Here is a 27,214-nt window from a genome sequence, read left to right on the forward strand (position 1 = left end):
ACCGTTAATTTGGTGTCCAATGATCATACAATACTTACTACCCTACACCGATCGTTAATTTGGCGTCCAATGATCCTACAATACTTACTACCCTATACCGATCGTTAATTTGGTGTCCAATGATCCTACAATACTTACTACACCGATCGTTAATTTGGTGTCCAATGATCGTACCATACTTACTACACCGATCGTTAATTTGGTGTCCAAGGATCGTACAATACTTACTACACCGATCGTTAATTTGGTGTCCAAGGATCGTACATACTTACTACACCGACCGTTAATTTGGTGTCCAATGATCATACAATACTTACTACCCTACACCGATCGTTAATTTGGCGTCCAATGATCCTACAATACTTACTACCCTATACCGATCGTTAATTTGGTGTCCAATGATCCTACAATACTTACTACACCGATCGTTAATTTGGTGTCCAATGATCCTACAATACTTACTACACCGATCGTTAATTTGGTGTCCAATGATCCTACAATACTTACTACACCGATCGTTAATTTGGTGTCCAATGATCCTACAATACTTACTACACCGATCGTTAATTTGGTGTCCAATGATCCTACAATACTTACTACACCGATCGTTAATTTGGTGTCCAATGATCCTACAATACTTACTACACCGATCGTTAATTTGGTGTCCAATGATCCTACAATACTTACTACACCGATCGTTAATTTGGTGTCCAATGATCCTACAATACTTACTACCCTACACCGACCGTTAATGTGGTGTCCAATGATCATACAATACTTACTACACCGATCGTTAATTTGGTGTCCAATGATCCTACAATACTTACTACCCTACACCGACCGTTAATGTGGTGTCCAATGCTCGTACAATACTTACTACACCGATCGTTAATTTGGTGTCCAATGATCCTACAATACTTACTACACCGACCATTAATTTGGTGTCCAATGATCCTACAATACTTACTACCCTACACCGATCGTTAATTTGGTGTCCAATGATCCTACAATACTTACTACACCGATCGTTAATTTGGTGTCCAATGATCCTACAATACTTACTACCCTACACCGATCGTTAATTTGGTGTCCAATGATCCTACAATACTTACTACACCGATCGTTAATTTGGTGTCCAATGATCATACAATACTTACTACACCGATCGTTAATTTGGTGTCCAATGATCATACAATACTTACTACACCGATCGTTAATTTGGTGTCCAATGATCCTACAATACTGACTCCCCTACACCGATCGTTAATTTGGTGTCCAATGATCATACAATACTTACTACCCTACACCGATCGTTAATTTGGCGTCCAATGATCCTACAATACTTACTCCCCTACACCGATCGTTAATTTGGTGTCCAATGATCGTACAATACTTACTACACCGATCGTTAATTTGGTGTCCAATGATCCTACAATACTTACTACCCTACACCGATCGTTAATTTGGTGTCCAATGATCCTACAATACTTACTCCCCTACACCGATCGTTAATTTGGTGTCCAATGATCCTACAATACTTACTCCCCTACACCGATCGTTAATTTGGTGTCCAATGATCCTACAATACTTACTACACCGATCGTTAATTTGGTGTCCAATGATCGTACAATACTTACTACACCGATCGTTAATTTGGTGTCCAATGATCATACAATACTTACTACCCTACACCGATCGTTAATTTGGCGTCCAATGATCCTACAATACTTACTCCCCTACACCGATCGTTAATTTGGTGTCCAATGATCTTACAATACTTACTACACCGATCGTTAATTTGGTGTCCAATGATTGTACAATACTTACTACACCGACCATTAATTTGGTGTCCAATGATCTTACAATACTTACTACACCGATCGTTAATTTGGTGTCCAAGGATCGTACAATACTTACTACACCGATCGTTAATTTGGTGTCCAATGATCCTACAATACTTACTACACCGATCGTTAATTTGGTGTCCAATGATCCTACAATACTTACTACACCGATCGTTAATTTGGTGTCAAATGATCCTACAATACTTACTACACCGATCGTTAATTTGGTGTCCAAGGATCGTACAATACTTACTACACCGATCGTTAATTTGGTGTCCAAGGATCGTACAATACTTACTACACCGATCGTTAATTTGGTGTCCAATGCTCGTACCATACTTACTACACCGATCGTTAATTTGGTGTCCAATGATCTTACAATACTTACTACACCGATCGTTAATTTGGTGTCCAATGATCCTACAATACTTACTACACCGATCGTTAATTTGGTGTCCAATGATCGTACCATACTTACTACACCGATCGTTAATTTGGTGTGCAATGATCATACAATACTTACTACACCGATCGTTAATTTGGTGTCCAATGATCGTACCATACTTACTACACCGATCGTTAATTTGGTGTCCAAGGATCGTACCATACTTACTACACCGATCGTTAATTTGGTGTCCAATGATCGTACAATACTTACTCCCCTACACCGATCGTAAATTTGTCTTCCTCGTGTAGAAGTTGATGGATGACACCTCGGACGATGAGCGCCCATTGGATGATGACGGCGGCGATGAGGAGGTTGATACTGACAGCCGAGTAACCGTATCTCTTGAGGAATGTCATCAGAAATCCAAAACCGATAAATATCATCACATGTACATCCTGGAACACTGCAAAACAACAAAAAAGAAAGCATTGATGGTATTTCTTTTCAACATATTAAAGGCCAAATCGACGGTATTGTATTTACCGATTACCGTATAGCGGGAAATTTTAGCGGTCATAAAATTTGGCGATTTGGTCATGAAAACTGAAAGTTAAATTTTGGCGAGTTAAAATTTAGCGATTTCCATTAAATCTAGGGTTTTAATTTGGCGTTGAGCATATATATTACCTACCGGTATACATAGATAATTATGTTATGCCCATACATTCTATCCATGCTGATGAAGTGTGTTGTCAAATTAGTGTTTATATGAGTATGTGTACAAGCAACAGACAAAGAGAATTTAATCAACCGTATGCTATCGACGTGGTCATCTATTGTATGATGTGTATACGTACAGGTATGTTAAACAATGAGTATACAGGTAAAGTGTTAACATCAGTCCATTGAATGGTAAGGGTAGATGGCTTTGTTTTCACAAAAAATAATTATGATGCTATATATGTCATACTTGCATTGCTATACATGTATCGTGAGTAGTTGTTCACTAGCTATAGCTATTCATACCTATCGGCATTTTGGCCGACAGGTGCAAGGCAACAACCAACGTTACGCACCAGTCGTTACTCTCGGGAGTTATCAAAGGTAAATGGCGATCGGAACGGAAACTAATGGCAAAATTGAAATTTTCGCGTCTTTTTAATTGGCGGTGTTAAAATTTGACGGGTTAAATTTTGGCGATCTATAAACGGACCCGCCAAATCGCCAAATTAAAGCCCCGCTAAAATTTCCCGCTATACGGTATCTGAAAATGCAGAAAACACACCCAGTGTATAAAAATAGAATGGAAATTTATAGCCAATGTATAGTAATGCAATGTGCAATATGGAGGTGCGACAGAATTTCTTAATTGCTTATTAATCTGCTTTAATTTTGTTTAAAATATCATTTGAAGTTTGAACTAAGGGTGGCTATATCGTCAGGTGTGTTACTGTTTATTGATCATAGCTACTAACATCTTTAACTAATCAATACAAAACAAATGTGTTACGTATACTGTAGATAGTGATAAACGTTATGTTATTGTTACAGAGAGACAATGATTATCATAAATACAAACCGTTAAATTTACAAAATGCACAGAATTCTGCCCTTAATGTCTACATAAGTCACAGTATTTAGTTCCCTGAGTTTAGGTTAAACACATAATTTGCCCCTTTGCCAATACTCAGAATTTGGTAGCCGACCATTTTACTTTTCCTAGATTCCATATTGGATGCATAATCAGGTATCGATGGCCTATTATATGAGATTGAAAACGTTAGAAGATAATTAACTATATATACACTCTAAACATACTGTATAACATGTGTCTAAAGGGTTGTAAATACACTCTAAACATACTGTATAACATGTGTCTAAAGGACTGTAAATACACTCTAAACATACTGTATAAAATGTGTGTAAAGGGTTGTAAATACACTCTAAACATACTGTATAGCATGTGTGTAAAGAGTTGTAAATACACTCTAAACATACTGTATAGCATGTGTGTAAAGAGTTGTAAATACACTCAAAACATATTGTATAAAATGTGTGTAAATGGTTGTAAATACACTCTAAACATACTGTATAATATGTGTGTAAAGGGTTGTAAATACACTCTAAACATACTGTATAAAATGTGTGTAAAGGGTTGTAAATACACTCTAAACATACTGTATAATATGTGTGTAAAGGGTTGTAAATACACTCTAAACATACTGTATAATATGTGTGTAAAGGGTTGTAAATACACTCTAAACATACTGTATAAAATGTGTGTAAAGGGTTGTAAATACACTCTAAACATACTGTATTAAATGTGTGTAAAGGGTTGTAAATACACTCTAAACATACTGTATAACATGTGTGTAAAGGGTTGTAAATACACTCTAAACATACTGTATAAAATGTGTGTAAAGGGTTGTAAATACACTCTAAACATACTGTATAAAATGTGTGTAAAGGGTTGTAAATACACTCTAAACATACTGTATTAAATGTGTGTAAAGGGTTGTAAATACACTCTAAACATACTGTATAACATGTGTGTAAAGGGTTGTAAATACACTCTAAACATACTGTATAAAATGTGTGTAAAGGGTTGTAAATACACTCTAAACATACTGTATTAAATGTGTGTAAAGGGTTGTAAATACACTCTAAACATACTGTATAACATGTGTGTAAAGGGTTGTAAATACACTCTAAACATACTGTATAAATGTGTGTAAAGGGTTGTAAATACACTCTAAACATACTGTATAAAATGTGTGTAAAGGGTTGTAAATACACTCTAAACATACTGTATAACATGTGTGTAAAGGGTTGTAAATACACTCTAAACATACTGTATAAAATGTGTGTAAAGGGTTGTAAATACACTCTAACATACTGTATAAAATGTGTGTAAAGGGTTGTAAATACACTCTAAACATACTGTATAAAATGTGTGTAAAGGGTTGTAAATACACTCTAAACATACTGTATAAAATGTGTGTAAAGGGTTGTAAATACACTCTAAACATACTGTATAAAATGTGTGTAAAGGGTTGTAAATACACTCTAAACATACTGTATAAAATGTGTCTAAAGGGTTGTAAATACACTCTAAACATACTGTATAAAATGTGTCTAAAGGGTTGTAAATACACTCTAAACATACTGCATAAAATGTGTGTAAAGGGTTGTAAATACACTCTAAACATACTGTATAAAATGTGTGTAAAGGGTTCGTGGTTGTAAATACACTCTAAACATACTGTATAAAATGTGTGTAAAGGGTTGTAAATACACTCTAAACATACTGTATAAAATGTGTGTAAAGGGTTGTAAATACACTCTAAACATACTGTATAACATGTATGTAAAAGGTTGTAAATACACTCTAAACATACTGTATAGCATGTGTGTAAAGAGTTGTAAATACACTCTAAACATACTGTATAAAATGTGTGTAAAGGGTTGTAAATACACTCTAAACATACTGTATAGCATGTGTGTAAAGAGTTGTAAATACACTCTAAACATACTGTATAATATGTGTGTAAAGGGTTGTAAATACACTCTAAACATACTGTATAGCATGTGTGTAAAGAGTTGTAAATACACTCTAAACATACTGTATAAAATGTGTAAAGGGTTGTAAATACACTCTAAACATACTGTATAAAATGTGTGTAAAGGGTTGTAAATACACTCTAAACATACTGTATAAAATGTGTGTAAAGGGTTGTAAATACACTCTAAACATACTGTATAACATGTATGTAAAAGGTTGTAAATACACTCTAAACATACTGTATAGCATGTGTGTAAAGAGTTGTAAATACACTCTAAACATACTGTATAAAATGTGTGTAAAGGGTTGTAAATACACTCTAAACATACTGTATAGCATGTGTGTAAAGAGTTGTAAATACACTCTAAACATACTGTATAATATGTGTGTAAAGGGTTGTAAATACACTCTAAACATACTGTATAGCATGTGTGTAAAGAGTTGTAAATACACTCTAAACATACTGTATAAAATGTGTAAAGGGTTGTAAATACACTCTAAACATACTGTATAAAATGTGTCTAAAGGGTTGTAAATACACTCTAAACATACTGTATAAAATGTGTGTAAAGGGTTGTAAATACACTCTAAACATACTGTATAACATGTGTGTAAAGGGTTGTAAATACACTCTAAACATACTGTATAAAATGTGTGTAAAGGGTTGTAAATACACTCTAAACATACTGTATCAAATGTGTCTAAAGGACTGTAAATACACTCTAAACATACTGTATAACATGTGTGTAAAGGGTTGTAAATACATTCTAAACATACTGTATAACATGTGTCTAAAGGGTTGTAAATACACTCTAAACATACTGTATAAAATGTGTGTAAAGGGTTCGTGGTTGTAAATACACTCTAAACATACTGTATACTATGTGTGTAAAGGGTTGTAAATACACTCTAAACATACTGTATAAAATGTGTGTAAAGGGTTGTAAATACACTCTAAACATACTGTATTAAATGTGTCTAAAGGGTTGTAAATACACTCTAAACATACTGTATAAAATGTGTGTAAAGGGTTGTAAATACACTCTAAACATACTGTATAACATGTGTCTGAAGGGTTGTAAATACACTCTAAACATACTGTATTAAATGTGTGTAAAGGGTTGTAAATACACTCTAAACATACTGTATAAAATGTGTCTAAAGGACTGTAAATACACTCTAAACATACTGTATTAAATGTGTGTAAAGGGTTGTAAATACACTCTAAACAAACTGTATAACATGTGTCTAAAGGACCGATAACTATTCGTGTCTTACATAGTCCTTCAAACAATAAAAAAAGAAGAAATATTCAAATAAAATCAAAAATCAAAACACTATTGACGGGAGCTGTTTATACCAACAAAGTGTAACATCTGTTACAGCCAGGTCAATAGACAAGATAATGACCACTGGACCATGGTAACCTGTTACAGCCAGGTTAATAAACAAGATATTGACCACTGGACGATGGTACATGTAACAGCTGAACTTGAGTTTTATTTTAAACAGAGATTTGTTTTTTGACTGACGCGATTGATGTAAAGTCTCTGTTCACAGTCCAATCAATACTCGTCAATCACGTTGGCAAACAACACATTTGACCTCTGTTACATATACGATACGGCTGTTACGTACTTAAAAGTTGGTCAGCCCGATAGTCTATGCGGTTTGGTTGGTTTGTTTTGTTTAACGTCCTATTAACAGCCCGGGTCATTTAAGGACGTGCCAGGTTTTGGAGGTGGAGCCAGAGTACCCGGAGAAAAACCACCGGCCTACGGTCTGTACCTGGCAACTGCCGACACGTATGCGGTGTATATACTACTAATGCGTTCTGCATGTTACAGCACGGATCCTAATTGTACAGTTCACAGAAGATGAAATAAACATCTGTATGGGTTTCCAGCAAATAAGCAATCAGACTACTTGTACGTTATATTGTATTTAATGTATATGTTTATCAACACGATAAATACGGAACTATGAAAAAAAGTATGATGTAATTGAAATTATTACACGACACCATTGATAAGTGATTCCATATCTCACATCAAGTTACGACAGAGAAAAGTCACCATCTGTTACAGACAAGAAAATCAAAGTGTATGTTTGTCTTGGTAGATACATATCAATACCATGGGTGTCACGTGATGTCTTTGTATGACCAGTTTATACCCTAACTCTATCTGTACCGTGGGTGTCACGTGATGTCTTTGTATGACCAGTGTATACCCTAACTCTATCTGTACCATGGGTGTCACGTGATGTCTTTGTATGACCAGTGTATACCCTAACTCTATCTGTACCGTGGGTGTCGCGTGATGTCTTTGTATGACCACCAGTGTATACCCTAACTCTATCTGTACCGTGGGTGTCACGTGATGTCTTTGTATGACCACCAGTGTATACCATAACTCTATCTGTACCGTGGGTGTCACGTGATGTCTTTGTATGACCACCAGTTTATACCATAACTCTATTTGTACCGTGGATGTCACGTGATGTCTTTGTATGACCAGTGTATACCCTAACTCTATCTGTACCGTGGGTGTCACGTGATGTCTTTGTATGACCAGTGTATACCCTAACTCTATCTGTACCGAGGGTGTCACGTGATGTCTTTGTATGACCACCAGTATATACCTAACTCTATCTGTACCGTGGGTGTCACGTGATGTCTTTGTATGACCACCAGTGTATACCCTAACTCTATCTGTATCGTGGGTGTCACGTGATGTCTTTGTATGACCACCAGTGTATACCATAACTCTATCTGTACCATGGGTGTCACGTGATGTCTTTGTATGACCAGCAGTGTATACCCCAACTCTATCTGTACCGAGGGTGTCACGTGATGTCTTTGTATGACCAGTGTATACCCTAACTCTATCTGTACCATGGGTGTCACGTGATGTCTTTGTATGACCAGTGTATACCCTAACTCTATCTGTACCGTGGGTGTCGCGTGATGTCTTTGTATGACCACCAGTGTATACCCTAACTCTATCTGTACCGTGGGTGTCACGTGATGTCTTTGTATGACCACCAGTGTATACCATAACTCTATCTGTACCGTGGGTGTCACGTGATGTCTTTGTATGACCACCAGTGTATACCATAACTCTATTTGTACCGTGGATGTCCCGTGATGTCTTTGTATGACCAGTGTATACCCTAACTCTATCTGTACCGTGGGTGTCACGTGATGTCTTTGTATGACCAGTGTATACCCTAACTCTATCTGTACCGAGGGTGTCACGTGATGTCTTTGTATGACCACCAGTATATACCTAACTCTATCTGTACCGTGGGTGTCACGTGATGTCTTTGTATGACCACCAGTGTATACCCTAACTCTATCTGTATCGTGGGTGTCACGTGATGTCTTTGTATGACCAGTGTATACCCTAACTCTATCTGTACCATGGGTGTCACGTGATGTCTTTGTATGACCAGCAGTGTATACCCCAACTCTATCTGTACCGAGGGTGTCACGTGATGTCTTTGTATGACCACCAGTGTATACCCTAACTCTATCTGTACCGAGGGTGTCACGTGATGTCTTTGTATGACCACCAGTGTATACCCTAACTCTTTCTGTACCGAGGGTATCACGTGATGTCTTTGTATGACCACCAGTGTATACCCTAACTCTATCTGTACCGTGGGTGTCACGTGATGTCTTTGTATGACCAGTGTATACCCTAACTCTATCTGTACCGTGGGTGTCACGTGATGTCTTTGTATGACCACCAGTATATACCTAACTCTATCTGTACCGTGGGTGTCACGTGATGTCTTTGTATGACCAGTGTATACCATAACCCTATCTGTACCGTGGGTGTCACGTGATGTCTTTGTATGACCAGTGTATACCCTAACTCTATCTGTACCGTGGGTGTCACGTGATGTCTTTGTATGACCACCAGTATAAACCTAACTCTATCTGTACCGTGGGTGTCACGTGATGTCTTTGTATGACCAGTGTATACCATAACCCTATCTGTACCGTGGGTGTCACGTGATGTCTTTGTATGACCAGTGTATACCCTAACTCTATCTTTACCGAGGGTGTCACGTGATGTCTTTGTATGACCACCAGTGTATACCCTAACTCTATCTGTACCGTGGGTGTCACGTGATGTCTTTGTATGACCACCAGTGTATACCATAACTCTATCTGTACCGTGGGTGTCACGTGATGTCTTTTTATGACCAGTGTATTCCCTAACTCTATCTGTACCGTGGGTGTCACGTGATGTCTTTGTATGACCACCAGTGTATACCATAGCTCTATCTGTACCGTGGGTGTCACGTGATGTCTTTGTATGACCACCAATGTATACCCTAACTCTATATATACCGTGGGTGTCACGTGATGTCTTTGTATGACCAGTATATACTTAACTCTATCTGTACCGTGGGTGTCACGTGATGTCTTTGTATGACCACCAATGTATACCCTAACTCTATCTGTACCGTGGGTGTCACGTGATGTCTTTGTATGACCAGTATATACCTAACTCTATCTGTACCGTGGGTGTCACGTGATGTCTTTGTATGACCAGCAGTGTATACCCCAACTCTATCTGTACCGAGGGTGTCACGTGATGTCTTTGTATGACCAGTGTATACCCTAACTCTATCTGTACCATGGGTGTCACGTGATGTCTTTGTATGACCAGTGTATACCCTAACTCTATCTGTACCGTGGGTGTCATGTGATGTCTTTATGACCACCAGTGTATACCATAACTCTATCTGTACCGTGGGTGTCACGTGATGTCTTTGTATGACCACCAGTGTATACCATAACTCTATTTGTACCGTGGATGTCACGTGATGTCTTTGTATGACCAGTGTATACCCTAACTCTATCTGTACCGTGGGTGTCACGTGATGTCTTTGTATGACCAGTGTATACCCTAACTCTATCTGTACCGAGGGTGTCACGTGATGTCTTTGTATGACCACCAGTATATACCTAACTCTATCTGTACCGTGGGTGTCACGTGATGTCTTTGTATGACCACCAGTGTATACCCTAACTCTATCTGTATCGTGGGTGTCACGTGATGTCTTTGTATGACCACCAGTGTATACCATAACTCTATCTGTACCATGGGTGTCACGTGATGTCTTTGTATGACCAGCAGTGTATACCCCAACTCTATCTGTACCGAGGGTGTCACGTGATGTCTTTGTATGACCACCAGTGTATACCCATAACTCTATCTGTACCGAGGGTGTCACGTGATGTCTTTGTATGACCACCAGTGTATACCCTAACTCTTTCTGTACCGAGGGTATCACGTGATGTCTTTGTATGACCACCAGTGTATACCCTAACTCTATCTGTACCGTGGTTGTCACGTGATGTCTTTGTATGACCAGTGTATACCCTAACTCTATCTGTAACCGTGGGTGTCACGTGATGTCTTTGTATGAACCACCAGTATATACCTAACTCTATCTGTACCGTGGGTGCCACGTGATGTCTTTGTATGACCAGTGTATACCATAACCCTATATGTACCGTGGGTGTCACGTGATGTCTTTGTATGACCAGTGTATACCCTAACTCTATCTGTACCGTGGGTGTCACGTGATGTCTTTGTATGACCACCAGTATATACCTAACTCTATCTGTACCGTGGGTGTCACGTGATGTCTTTGTATGACCAGTGTATACCATAACCCTATCTGTACCGTGGGTGTCACGTGATGTCTTTGTATGACCAGTGTATACCCTAACTCTATCTTTACCGAGGGTGTCACGTGATGTCTTTGTATGACCACCAGTGTATACCCTAACTCTATCTGTACCGTGGGTGTCACGTGATGTCTTTGTATGACCACCAGTGTATACCATAACTCTATCTGTACCGTGGGTGTCACGTGATGTCTTTTTATGACCAGTGTATTCCCTAACTCTATCTGTACCGTGGGTGTCACGTGATGTCTTTGTATGACCACCAGTGTATACCATAGCTCTATCTGTACCGTGGGTGTCACGTGATGTCTTTGTATGACCACCAATGTATACCCTAACTCTATATATACCGTGGGTGTCACGTGATGTCTTTGTATGACCAGTATATACTTAACTCTATCTGTACCGTGGGTGTCACGTGATGTCTTTGTATGACCACCAATGTATACCCTAACTCTATCTGTACCGTGGGTGTCACGTGATGTCTTTGTATGACCAGTATATACCTAACTCTATCTGTACCGTGGGTGCCACGTGATGTCTTTGTATGACCACCAGCGTATACCCTAACTGTATCTGTACCGTGGGTGTCACGTGATGTCTTTGTATGACCAGTGTATACCCTAACTCTATCTGTACCGTGGGTGTCACGTGATGTCTTTGTATGACCACCAGTATATACCTAACTCTATCTGTACCGTGGGTGTCACGTGATGTCTTTGTATGACCAGTGTATACCATAACCCTATATGTACCGTGGGTGTCACATGATGTCTTTGTATGACCACTAGTTTATACCCTAACTCTATCTGTACCGTGGGTGTCACGTGATGTCTTTGTATTACCACCAGTGTATACCCTAACTCTATCTGTACCGAGGGTGTCACGTGATGTCTTTGTATGACCACCAATGTATACCCTAACTCTATCTGTACCGTGGGTGTCACGTGATGTCTTTGTATGACCAGTGTATACCCTAACTCTATCTGTACAGTGGGTGTCACATGATGTCTTTGTATGACCACTAATTGATACCCTAACTCTATCTGTACCGTGGGTGTCACGTGATGTCTTTGTATGACCAGTGTATACCCTAACTCTATCTGTACCGAGGGTGTCACGTGATGTCTTTGTATGACCACCAGTATATACCTAACTCTATCTGTACCGTGGGTGTCACGTGATGTCTTTGTATGACCAGTGTATACCCTAACTCTATCTATACCGAGGGTGTCACGTGATGTCTTTGTATGACCACCAGTGTATACCCTAACTCTATCTGTACCGTGGGTGTCACGTGATGTCTTTGTATGACCACCAGTGCATACCCTAACTCTATCTGTACCGTGGGTGTCACGTGATGTCTTTGTATGACCAGTTTATACCCTAACTCTATCTGTACCGTGGGTGTCACGTGATGTCTTTGTATGACCAGTGTATACCCTAACTCTATCTGTACCATGGGTGTCACGTGATGTCTTTGTATGACCAGTGTATACCCTAACTCTATCTGTACCGTGGGTGTCGCGTGATGTCTTTGTATGACCACCAGTGTATACCCTAACTCTATCTGTACCGTGGGTGTCACGTGATGTCTTTGTATGACCACCAGTGTATACCCTAACTCTATCTGTACCGTGGGTGTCACGTGATGTCTTTGTATGACCACCAGTTTATACCATAACTCTATTTGTACCGTGGATGTCACGTGATGTCTTTGTATGACCAGTGTATACCCTAACTCTATCTGTACCGTGGGTGTCACGTGATGTCTTTGTATGACCAGTGTATACCCTAACTCTATCTGTACCGAGGGTGTCACGTGATGTCTTTGTATGACCACCAGTATATACCTAACTCTATCTGTACCGTGGGTGTCACGTGATGTCTTTGTATGACCACCAGTGTATACCCTAACTCTATCTGTATCGTGGGTGTCACGTGATGTCTTTGTATGACCACCAGTGTATACCCTAACTCTATCTGTATCGTGGGTGTCACGTGATGTCTTTGTATGACCACCAGTGTATACCATAACTCTATCTGTACCATGGGTGTCACGTGATGTCTTTGTATGACCAGCAGTGTATACCCCAACTCTATCTGTACCGAGGGGTGTCACGTGATGTCTTTGTATGACCACCAGTGTATACCCTAACTCTATCTGTACCGAGGGTGTCACGTGATGTCTTTGTATGACCACCAGTGTATACCCTAACTCTTTCTGTACCGAGGGTATCACGTGATGTCTTTGTATGACCACCAGTGTATACCCTAACTCTATCTGTACCGTGGGTGTCACGTGATGTCTTTGTATGACCAGTGTATACCCTAACTGTATCTGTACCGTGGGTGTCACGTGATGTCTTTGTATGACCACCAGTATATACCTAACTCTATCTGTACCGTGGGTGTCACGTGATGTCTTTGTATGACCAGTGTATACCATAACCCTATCTGTACCGTGGGTGTCACGTGATGTCTTTGTATGACCAGTGTATACCCTAACTCTATCTGTACCGTGGGTGTCACGTGATGTCTTTGTATGACCACCAGTATATACCTAACTCTATCTGTACCGTGGGTGTCACGTGATGTCTTTGTATGACCAGTGTATACCATAACCCTATCTGTACCGTGGGTGTCACGTGATGTCTTTGTATGACCAGTGTATACCCTAACTCTATCTTTACCGAGGGTGTCACGTGATGTCTTTGTATGACCACCAGTGTATACCCTAACTCTATCTGTACCGTGGGTGTCACGTGATGTCTTTGTATGACCACCAGTGTATACCATAACTCTATCTGTACCGTGGGTGTCACGTGATGTCTTTTTATGACCAGTGTATTCCCTAACTCTATCTGTACCGTGGGTGTCACGTGATGTCTTTGTATGACCACCAGTGTATACCATAGCTCTATCTGTACCGTGGGTGTCACGTGATGTCTTTGTATGACCACCAATGTATACCCTAACTCTATCTGTACCGTGGGTGTCACGTGATGTCTTTGTATGACCAGTATATACTTAACTCTATCTGTACCGTGGGTGTCACGTGATGTCTTTGTATGACCACCAATGTATACCCTAACTCTATCTGTACCGTGGGTGTCACGTGATGTCTTTGTATGACCAGTATTCCCTAACTCTACTGCCCCGTGGGTGTCACGTGATGTTTTGTATGCCGCAGTGATCCCCCAATCTATCTGACCGGGGTGTCCGTGATGTCTTTGTATACCAGTGTTACCCTAACTCATCTGACCAGGGGCACGTGAGTCTTTGTATGACCAGTGTATACCCCCATCTGTCCCGGGGGTTTTGGGGGTGATTTTTTGTAACCACCAGTGATACCCAATCATCTGACCGTGGGTGTCATGGAGTCTTGTATGACCACCAGTTATCCCAAAATCTATCTGTACCGTGGGGTCACGGATGTTTTGATACCCCCAGTGTAACCATAATCTATTTGACCGGGAGTCACGTATGTTTTTTGTATGACCGGGTATCCCCTAACTCTATCTGTACCGGGGTGTCAGGATGTTTTGTATGACCAGTGTACCCCCTAACTTATCTGTACCGGGGGTGCCCGGTGTCTTTGTTGCCACCAGTAAAACCAAAATCTACTTACGGGGTTACGTGATGTCTTTGTATGACCAGTGTATACCCTAACTCTATCTGTACCGTGGGTGTCACGTGATGTCTTTGTATGACCACCAGTGTATACCATAACTCTATCTGTACCATGGGTGTCACGTGATGTCTTTGTATGACCAGCAGTGTATACCCCAACTCTATCTGTACCGAGGGTGTCACGTGATGTCTTTGTATGACCACCAGTGTATACCCTAACTCTATCTGTACCGAGGGTGTCACGTGATGTCTTTGTATGACCACCAGTGTATACCCTAACTCTTTCTGTACCGAGGGTATCACGTGATGTCTTTGTATGACCACCAGTGTATACCCTAACTCTATCTGTACCGTGGGTGTCACGTGATGTCTTTGTATGACCAGTGTATACCCTAACTCTATCTGTACCGTGGGTGTCACGTGATGTCTTTGTATGACCACCAGTATATACCTAACTCTATCTGTACCGTGGGTGTCACGTGATGTCTTTGTATGACCACCAGTGTATACCATAACTCTATCTGTACCGTGGGTGTCACGTGATGTCTTTTTATGACCAGTGTATTCCCTAACTCTATCTGTACCGTGGGTGTCACGTGATGTCTTTGTATGACCACCAATGTATACCCTAACTCTATATATACCGTGGGTGTCACGTGATGTCTTTGTATGACCAGTATATACTTAACTCTATCTGTACCGTGGGTGTCACGTGATGTCTTTGTATGACCACCAATGTATACCCTAACTCTATCTGTACCGTGGGTGTCACGTGATGTCTTTGTATGACCAGTATATACCTAACTCTATCTGTACCGTGGGTGTCACGTGATGTCTTTGTATGACCAGCAGTGTATACCCCAACTCTATCTGTACCGAGGGTGTCACGTGATGTCTTTGTATGACCAGTGTATACCCTAACTCTATCTGTACCATGGGTGTCACGTGATGTCTTTGTATGACCAGTGTATACCCTAACTCTATCTGTACCGTGGGTGTCGCGTGATGTCTTTGTATGACCACCAGTGTATACCCTAACTCTATCTGTACCGTGGGTGTCATGTGATGTCTTTGTATGACCACCAGTGTATACCATAACTCTATCTGTACCGTGGGTGTCACGTGATGTCTTTGTATGACCACCAGTGTATACCATAACTCTATTTGTACCGTGGATGTCACGTGATGTCTTTGTATGACCAGTGTATACCCTAACTCTATCTGTACCGTGGGTGTCACGTGATGTCTTTGTATGACCAGTGTATACCCTAACTCTATCTGTACCGAGGGTGTCACGTGATGTCTTTGTATGACCACCAGTATATACCTAACTCTATCTGTACCGTGGGTGTCACGTGATGTCTTTGTATGACCACCAGTGTATACCCTAACTCTATCTGTATCGTGGGTGTCACGTGATGTCTTTGTATGACCACCAGTGTATACCATAACTCTATCTGTACCATGGGTGTCACGTGATGTCTTTGTATGACCAGCAGTGTATACCCCAACTCTATCTGTACCGAGGGTGTCACGTGATGTCTTTGTATGACCACCAGTGTATACCCTAACTCTATCTGTACCGAGGGTGTCACGTGATGTCTTTGTATGACCACCAGTGTATACCCTAACTCTTTCTGTACCGAGGGTATCACGTGATGTCTTTGTATGACCACCAGTGTATACCCTAACTCTATCTGTACCGTGGGTGTCACGTGATGTCTTTGTATGACCAGTGTATACCCTAACTCTATCTGTACCGTGGGTGTCACGTGATGTCTTTGTATGACCACCAGTATATACCTAACTCTATCTGTACCGTGGGTGTCACGTGATGTCTTTGTATGACCAGTGTATACCATAACCCTATCTGTACCGTGGGTGTCACGTGATGTCTTTGTATGACCACCAGTATATACCTAACTCTATCTGTACCGTGGGTGTCACGTGATGTCTTTGTATGACCAGTGTATACCATAACCCTATCTGTACCGTGGGTGTCACGTGATGTCTTTGTATGACCAGTGTATACCCTAACTCTATCTTTACCGAGGGTGTCACGTGATGTCTTTGTATGACCACCAGTGTATACCCTAACTCTATCTGTACCGTGGGTTGTCACGTGATGTCTTTGTATGACCACCAGTGTATACCATAACTCTATCTGTACCGTGGGTGTCACGTGATTGTCTTTTTATGACCAGTGTATTCCCTAACTCTATCTGTACCGTGGGTGTCACGTGATGTCTTTGTATGACCACCAGTGTATACCATAGCTCTATCTGTACCGTGGGTGTCACGTGATGTCTTTGTATGACCACCAATGTATACCCTAACTCTATATATACCGTGGGTGTCACGTGATGTCTTTGTATGACCAGTATATACTTAACTCTATCTGTACCGTGGGTGTCACGTGATGTCTTTGTATGACCACCAATGTATACCCTAACTCTATCTGTACCGTGGGTGTCACGTGATGTCTTTGTATGACCAGTATATACCTAACTCTATCTGTACCGTGGGTGCCACGTGATGTCTTTGTATGACCACCAGCGTATACCCTAACTCTATCTGTACCGTGGGTGTCACGTGATGTCTTTGTATGACCAGTGTATACCCTAACTCTATCTGTACCGTGGGTGTCACGTGATGTCTTTGTATGACCACCAGTATATACCTAACTCTATCTGTACCGTGGGTGTCACGTGATGTCTTTGTATGACCAGTGTATACCATAACCCTATATGTACCGTGGGTGTCACATGATGTCTTTGTATGACCACTAGTTTATACCCTAACTCTATCTGTACCGTGGGTGTCACGTGATGTCTTTGTATGACCACCAGTGTATACCCTAACTCTATCTGTACCGAGGGTGTCACGTGATGTCTTTGTATGACCACCAATGTATACCCTAACTCTATCTGTACCGTGGGTGTCACGTGATGTCTTTGTATGACCAGTGTATACCCTAACTCTATCTGTACAGTGGGTGTCACATGATGTCTTTGTATGACCACTAATTGATACCCTAACTCTATCTGTACCGTGGGTGTCACGTGATGTCTTTGTATGACCAGTGTATACCCTAACTCTATCTGTACCGAGGGTGTCACGTGATGTCTTTGTATGACCACCAGTATATACCTAACTCTATCTGTACCGTGGGTGTCACGTGATGTCTTTGTATGACCAGTGTATACCCTAACTCTATCTTTACCGAGGGTGTCACGTGATGTCTTTGTATGACCACCAGTGTATACCCTAACTCTATCTGTACCGTAGGTGTCAAGTGATGTCTTTGTATGACCACCAGTGCATACCCTAACTCTATCTGTACCGTGGGTGTCACGTGATGTCTTTGTATGACCACCAGTGTATAACCTAACTCTATCTGTACCGTGGGTGTCACGTGATGTCTTTGTATGACCACCAGTGTATACCATAACTCTATCTGTACCGTGGGTGTCACGTGATGTCTTTGTATGACCACCAGTGTATACCCCAACTCTATCTGTACCGTGGGTGTCACGTGATGTCTTTGTATGACCACCAATGTATACCCTAACTCTATCTGTACCGTGGGTGTCACGTGATGTCTTTGTATGACAACCAGTGTATACCCCAACTCTATCTGTACCGAGGGTGTCACGTGATGTCTTTGTATGACCACCAGTGTATAACCTAACTCTATCTGTACCGTGGGTGTCACGTGATGTCTTTGTATGACCACCAATGTATACCCTAACTCTTTCTGTACCGAGGGTGTCACGTGATGTCTTTGTATGACAACCAGTGTATACCCTAACTCTATCTGTACCGTGGGTGTCACGTGATGTCTTTGTATGACCACCAGTGTATACCCCAACTCTATCTGTACCGAGGGTGTCACGTGATGTCTTTGTATGACCACCAGTGTATACCCTAACTCTATCTGTACCGTGGGTGTCACGTGATGTCTTTGTATGACCACCAGTGTATACCCTAACTCTATCTGTACTGTGGGTGTCACGTGATGTCTTTGTATGACCACCAGTTGATACCTAACTCTATCTGTACCGTGGGTGTCACGTGATGTCTTTGTATGACCACCAATGTATACCCTAACTCTATATATACCGTGGGTGTCACGTGATGTCTTTGTATGACCAGTGTATACCCTAACTCTATCTGTACCGTGGGTGTCACGTGATGTCTTTGTATGACCAGTGTATACCCTAAACTCTATCTGTACCGTGGGTGTCACGTGATGTCTTTGTATGACCAGTGTATACCCTAACTCTATCTGTACCGTGGGTGTCACGTGATGTCTTTGTATGACCACCAGTGTATACCCTAACTCTATCTATACCGTGGGTGTCACGTGATGTCTTTGTATGACCAGTGTATACCCTAACTCTATCTATACCGTGGGTGTCACGTGATGTCTTTGTATGACCAGTGTATACCCTAACTCTATCTGTACCGTGGGTGTCACGTGATGTCTTTGTATGACCACCAGTGTATACCCTAACTCTATCTGTACCGTGGGTGTCACGTGATGTCTTTGTATGACCAGTATATACTTAACTCTATCTGTACCGTGGGTTTCACGTGATGTCTTTGTATGACCACCAATGTATACCCTAACTCTATCTGTACCGTGGGTGTCACGTGATGTCTTTGTATGACCAGTATATACCTAACTCTATCTGTACCGTGGGTGTCACGTGATGTCTTTGTATGACCAGTGTATACCATAACCCTATATGTACCGTGGGTGTCACGTGATGTCTTTGTTTGACCACCAGTGTATACCCTTACTCTATCTGTACCGTGGGTGTCACGTGATGTTTTGTATGACCACCAGTGTATACCCTAACTCTATCTTTACCGAGGGTGTCACGTGGTGTCTTTGTATGACCACCGGTGTATACCCTAACTCTATCTGTACCGTGGGTGTCACGTGATGTCTTTGTATGACCAGTATATACTTAACTCTATCTGTACCGTGGGTTTCACGTGATGTCTTTGTATGACCACCAATGTATACCCTAACTCTATCTGTACCGTGGGTGTCACGTGATGTCTTTGTATGACCAGTATATACCTAACTCTATCTGTACCGTGGGTGCCACGTGATGTCTTTGTATGACCAGTGTATACCATAACCCTATATGTACCGTGGGTGTCACGTGATGTCTTTGTTTGACCACCAGTGTATACCCTTACTCTATCTGTACCGTGGGTGTCACGTGATGTCTTTGTATGACCAGTGTATACCCTAACTCTATCTGTACCGTGGGTGTCACGTGATGTCTTTGTATGACCAGTGTATACCCTAACTCTATCTGTACCGTGGGTGTCACGTGATGTCTTTGTATGACCACCAGTGTATACCCTAACTCTATCTATACCGTGGGTGTCACGTGATGTCTTTGTATGACCAGTGTATACCCTAACTCTATCTGTACCGTGGGTGTCACGTGATGTCTTTGTATGACCAGTGTATACCCTAACTCTATCTGTACCGTGGGTGTCACGTGATGTCTTTGTATGACCACCAGTGTATACCCTAACTCTATCTGTACCGTGGGTGTCACGTGATGTCTTTGTATGACCAGTATATACTTAACTCTATCTGTACCGTGGGTTTCACGTGATGTCTTTGTATGACCACCAATGTATACCCTAACTCTATCTGTACCGTGGGTGTCACGTGATGTCTTTGTATGACCAGTATATACCTAACTCTATCTGTACCGTGGGTGCCACGTGATGTCTTTGTATGACCAGTGTATACCTAACCCTATATGTACCGTGGGTGTCACGTGATGTCTTTGTTTGACCACCAGTGTATACCCTTACTCTATCTGTACCGTGGGTGTCACGTGATGTTTTGTATGACCACCAGTGTATACCCTAACTCTATCTTTACCGAGGGTGTCACGTGGTGTCTTTGTATGACCACCGGTGTATACCCTAACTCTATCTGTACCGCGGGTGTCACGTGATGTCTTTGTATGACCACCAGTGTATACCCTAACTCTATCTGTACCGTGGGTGTCACGTGCTGTCTTTGTATGACCAGTATATACCTAACTCTATCTGTACCGTGGGTGTCATGTGATGTCTTTTTATGACCACCAGTGTATTCCCTTACTCTATCTGTACCGTGGGTGTCACGTGATGTCTTTGTATGACCACCAGTGTATACCATAGCTCTATCTGTACCGTGGGTGTCACGTGATGTCTTTGTATGACCACCAGTGTATACCCTAACTCTATCTGTACCGAGGTTGTCACGTGATGTCTTTGTATGACCACCAGTGTATACCCTAACTCTATCTGTACCGTGGGTGTTACGTGATGTCTTTGTATGACCACCAGTGTATACCCTAACTCTATCTGTACCGAGGGTGTCACGTGATGTCTTTGTATGACCAACAATGTATACCCTAACTCTATCTGTACCGAGGGTGTCACGTGATGTCTTTGTATGACCACCAATGTATACCCTAACTCTATATGTACCGTGGGTGTCACGTGATGTCTTTGTATGACCAGTATATACCCTAACTCTATCTGTACCGTGGGTGTCACGTGATGTCTTTGTATGACCACCAATGCATACCCTAACTCTATATATACCGTGGGTGTCACGTGATGTCTTTGTATGACCACCAGTGTATACCATAACTCTATCTGTACCGTGGGTGTCACGTGATGTCTTTTTATGACCAGTGTATTCCCTAACTCTATCTGTACCGTGGGTGTCACGTGATGTCTTTGTATGACCACCAGTGTATACCCTAACTCTATCTGTACCGTGTTATTAAGTCCTGATTCCCCTTAAGCGTTTGAAAGACCTTATTTGGGAACAAACCATCAAATACCTTTTCTCGTACGATCGGGCAATAAAATTCCTCTCACGTAGATGAAAGCAATTGTATCATTACTGTGTCTTCCGACCACCCAAAACCTTCACAAAGTATCCATCTCTAGCCAAGTGTGACTTCTGAGCCAAATTTTAACAATGGTTCATAGAACAAAAAATTCAATAAGTATCAGTATGTTGTTTCATCATATCTGATATGGCCTGTTAAATGTACATAGCATTACTGATGTGTTTAATGACAAATCAGATAAGTCTGTCATAACACTTTGATTTTGTGTGAATTGACATCTTCACTTAGATCACATTAGAAATTCCTTCCAAGCATCTATCAGTATCAGCATCGTTAATGGTAGATATAACTGATGGAGGTATAGAAGTATCAGTAATGGTAGATATAACTGATGGAGGTATAGAAGTATCGGTAATGGTAGATATAACTGACCTGATGGAGGTATAGAAGTATCGGTAATGGTAGATATAACTGATGGGGGTATAGAAGTATTGGTAATGGTAGATATAACTGATGGAGGTATAGAGGTATCGGTAATGGTAGATATAACTGATGGAGGTATAGAAGTATCGGTAATGGTAGATATAACTGATGGAGGTATAGAAGTATCGGTAATGGTAGATATAACTGATGGAGGTATAGAAGTATCGGTAATGGTAGATATAACTGATGGAGGTATAGAAGTATCGGTAATGGTAGATATAACTGACCTGATGGAGGTATAGAAGTATCGGTAATGGTAGATATAACTGATGGGGGTATAGAGGTATCGGTAATGGTAGATATAACTGATGGAGGTATAGAGGTATCGGTAATGGTAGATATAACTGATGGAGGTATAGAAGTATCGGTAATGGTAGATATAACTGACCTGATGGAGGTATAGAGGTATCGGTAATGGTAGATATAACTGATGGAGGTATAGAAGTATCGGTAATGGTAGATATAACTGATGGAGGTATAGAAGTATCGGTAATGGTAGATATAACTGATGGAGGTATAGAGGTATCGGTAATGGTAGATATAACTGATGGAGGTATAGAAGTATCGGTAATGGTAGATATAACTGATGGAGGTATAGAAGTATCGGTAATGGTAGATATAACTGATGGAGGTATAGAAGTATCGGTAATGGTAGATATAACTGATGGAGGTATAGAGGTATCGGTAATGGTAGATATAACTGATGGAGGTATAGAAGTATCGGTAATGGTAGATATAACTGATGGAGGTATAGAAGTATCGGTAATGGTAGATATAACTGATGGAGGTATAGAAGTATCGGTAATGGTAGATATAACTGATGGAGGTATAGAAGTATCGGTAATGGTAGATATAACTGACCTGATGGAGGTATAGAAGTATCGGTAATGGTAGATATAACTGATGGAGGTATAGAAGTATCGGTAATGGTAGATATAACTGATGGAGGTATAGAAGTATCGGTAATGGTAGATATAACTGATGGAGGTATAGAAGTATCGGTAATGGTAGATATAACTGATGGAGGTATAGAAGTATCGGTAATGGTAGATATAACTGATGGAGGTATAGAAGTATCGGTAATGGTAGATATAACTGATGGAGGTATAGAGGTATCGGTAATGGTAGATATAACTGATGGAGGTATAGAAGTATCGGTAATGGTAGATATAACTGATGGAGGTATAGAGGTATCGGTAATGGTAGATATAACTGATGGAGGTATAGAAGTATCGGTAATGGTAGATATAACTGACCTGATGGAGGTATAGAAGTATCGGTAATGGTAGATATAACTGATGGAGGTATAGAAGTATCGGTAATGGTAGATATAACTGATGGAGGTATAGAGGTATCGGTAATGGTAGATATAACTGATGTAGGTATAGAGGTATCGGTAATGGTAGATATAACTGATGGAGGTATAGAAGTATCGGTAATGGTAGATATAACTGACCTGATGGAGGTATAGAAGTATCGGTAATGGTAGATATAACTGATGGAGGTATAGAGGTATCGGTAATGGTAGATATAACTGACCTGATGGAGGTATAGAAGTATCGGTAATGGTAGATATAACTGATGGAGGTATAGAGGTATCGGTAATGGTAGATATAACTGATGGAGGTATAGAAGTATCGGTAATGGTAGATATAACTGATGTAGGTATAGAGGTATCGGTAATGGTAGATATAACTGATGGAGGTATAGAAGTATCGGTAATGGTAGATATAACTGACCTGATGGAGGTATAGAAGTATCGGTAATGGTAGATATAACTGACCTGATGGAGGTATAGAAGTATTGGTAATGGTAGATATAACTGACCTGATGGAGGTATAGAAGTATCGGTAATGGTAGATATAAATGATGGAGGTATAGAAGTATCGGTAATGGTAGATATAACTGACCTGATGGAGGTATAGAAGTATCGGTAATGGTAGATATAACTGATGGAGGTATAGAAGTATCGGTAATGGTAGATATAACTGACCTGATGGAGGTATAGAAGTATCGGTAATGGTAGATATAACTGGTGGAGGTATAGAGGTATCGGTAATGGTAGATATAACTGATGGAGGTATAGAAGTATCGGTAATGGTAGATATAACTGATGGAGGTATAGAGGTATCGGTAATGGTAGATATAACTGATGGAGGTATAGAAGTATCGGTAATGGTAGATATAACTGATGGAGGTATAGAAGTATCGGTAATGGTAGATATAACTGATGGAGGTATAGAAGTATCGGTAATGGTAGATATAACTGATGGAGGTATAGAAGTATCGGTAATGGTAGATATAACTGATGGAGGTATAGAAGTATCGGTAATGGTAGATATAACTGATGGAGGTATAGAAGTATCGGTAATGGTAGATATAACTGATGGAGGTATAGAAGTATCGGTAATGGTAGATATAACTGATGGAGGTATAGAAGTATCGGTAATGGTAGATATAACTGACCTGATGGAGGTATAGAAGTATCGGTAATGGTAGATATAACTGATGGAGGTATAGAAGTATCGGTAATGGTAGATATAACTGATGGAGGTATAGAGGTATCGGTAATGGTAGATATAACTGATGGAGGTATAGAAGTATCGGTAATGGTAGATATAACTGACCTGATGGAGGTATAGAAGTATCGGTAATGGTAGATATAACTGATGGAGGTATAGAAGTATCGGTAATGGTAGATATAACTGATGGAGATAGAAGTATCGGTAATGGTAGATATAACTGATGGAGGTATAGAAGTATCGGTAATGGTAGATATAACTGACCTGATGGAGGTATAGAGGTATCGGTAATGGTAGATATAACTGACCTGATGGAGGTATAGAAGTATCGGTAATGGTAGATATAACTGACCTGATGGAGGTATAGAGGTATCGGTAATGGTAGATATAACTGATGGAGGTATAGAAGTATCGGTAATGGTAGATATAACTGACCTGATGGAGGTATAGAAGTATCGGTAATGGTAGATATAACTGATGGAGGTATAGAGGTATCGGTAATGGTAGATATAACTGATGGAGGTATAGAAGTATCGGTAATGGTAGATATAACTGATGGAGGTATAGAAGTATCGGTAATGGTAGATATAACTGATGGAGGTATAGAAGTATCGGTAATGGTAGATATAACTGACGGAGGTATAGAAGTATCGGTAATGGTAGATATAACTGATGGAGGTATAGAAGTATCGGTAATGGTAGATATAACTGACCTGATGGAGGTATAGAAGTATCAGTAATGGTAGATATAACTGATGGAGGTATAGAAGTATCGGTAATGGTAGATATAACTGACCTGATGGAGGTATAGAAGTATCGGTAATGGTAGATATAACTGATGGAGGTATAGAAGTATCGGTAATGGTAGATATAACTGATGGAGGTATAGAGGTATCGGTAATGGTAGGTATAACTGATGGAGGTATAGAAGTATCGGTAATGGTAGATATAACTGATGGAGGTATAGAAGTATCGGTAATGGTAGATATAACTCATGGAGGTATAGAAGTATCGGTAATGGTAGATATAACTGATGGAGGTATAGAGGTATCGGTAATGGTAGATATAACTGACCTGATGGAGGTATAGAAGTATCGGTAATGGTAGATATAACTGATGGAGGTATAGAAGTATCGGTAATGGTAGATATAACTGATGGAGGTATAGAAGTATCGGTAATGGTAGATATAACTGATGGAGGTATAGAAGTATCGGTAATGGTAGATATAACTGATGGAGGTATAGAGGTATCGGTAATGGTAGATATAACTGACCTGATGGAGGTATAGAAGTATCGGTAATGGTAGATATAACTGATGGAGGTATAGAAGTATCGGTAATGGTAGATATAACTGATGGAGGTATAGAAGTATCGGTAATGGTAGATATAACTGATGGAGGTATAGAAGTATCGGTAATGGTAGATATAACTGATGGAGGTATAGAGGTATCGGTAATGGTAGATATAACTGATGGAGGTATAGAGGTATCGGTAATGGTAGATATAACTGATGGAGGTATAGAAGTATCGGTAATGGTAGATATAACTGACCTGATGGAGGTATAGAAGTATCGGTAATGGTAGATATAACTGACCTGATGGAGGTATAGAAGTATTGGTTATGGTAGATATAACTGATGGAGGTATAGAAGTATCGGTAATGGTAGATATAACTGATGGAGGTATAGAAGTATCGGTAATGGTAGATATAACTGACCTGATGGAGGTAAAGAAGTATCGGTAATGGTAGATATAACTGATGGGGGTATAGAAGTATCAGTAATGGTAGATATAACTGATGGAGGTATAGAAGTATCGGTAATGGTAGATATAACTGACCTGATGGAGGTATAGAAGTATCGGTAATGGTAGATATAACTGACCTGATGGAGGTATAGAGGTATCGGTAATGGTAGATATAACTGACCTGATGGAGGTATAGAAGTATCGGTAATGGTAGATATAACTGATGGAGGTATAGAAGTATCGGTAATGGTAGATATAACTGATGGAGGTATAGAAGTATCGGTAATGGTAGATATAACTGATGGAGGTATAGAGGTATCGGTAATGGTAGATATAACTGATGGAGGTATAGAAGTATCGGTAATGGTAGATATAACTGATGGAGGTATAGAAGTGTCGGTAATTGTAGATATAACTGATGGAGGTATAGAA

At 40.5% G+C, this 27,214-nt stretch overlaps 1 protein-coding gene across 1 annotated transcript in view; it reads right to left on the reverse strand.

The window, feature by feature from the left end:
• Positions 1 to 27,214, reverse strand: part of LOC117340986 (ammonium transporter Rh type A-like) — an 80,796-nt gene that overhangs the window by 34,693 nt on the left and 18,889 nt on the right. Inside the window, exon 2 of the mRNA XM_033902778.1 lies at positions 2,503 to 2,695. Coding sequence (XP_033758669.1) covers positions 2,503 to 2,695 — 193 coding nt within the window. The remainder of the gene's footprint in view (positions 1 to 2,502; positions 2,696 to 27,214) is intronic.

The sequence above is a fragment of the Pecten maximus genome, chromosome 13, assembly GCF_902652985.1.
Source record: "Pecten maximus chromosome 13, xPecMax1.1, whole genome shotgun sequence".
Classification (NCBI taxonomy): domain Eukaryota; kingdom Metazoa; phylum Mollusca; class Bivalvia; order Pectinida; family Pectinidae; genus Pecten; species Pecten maximus.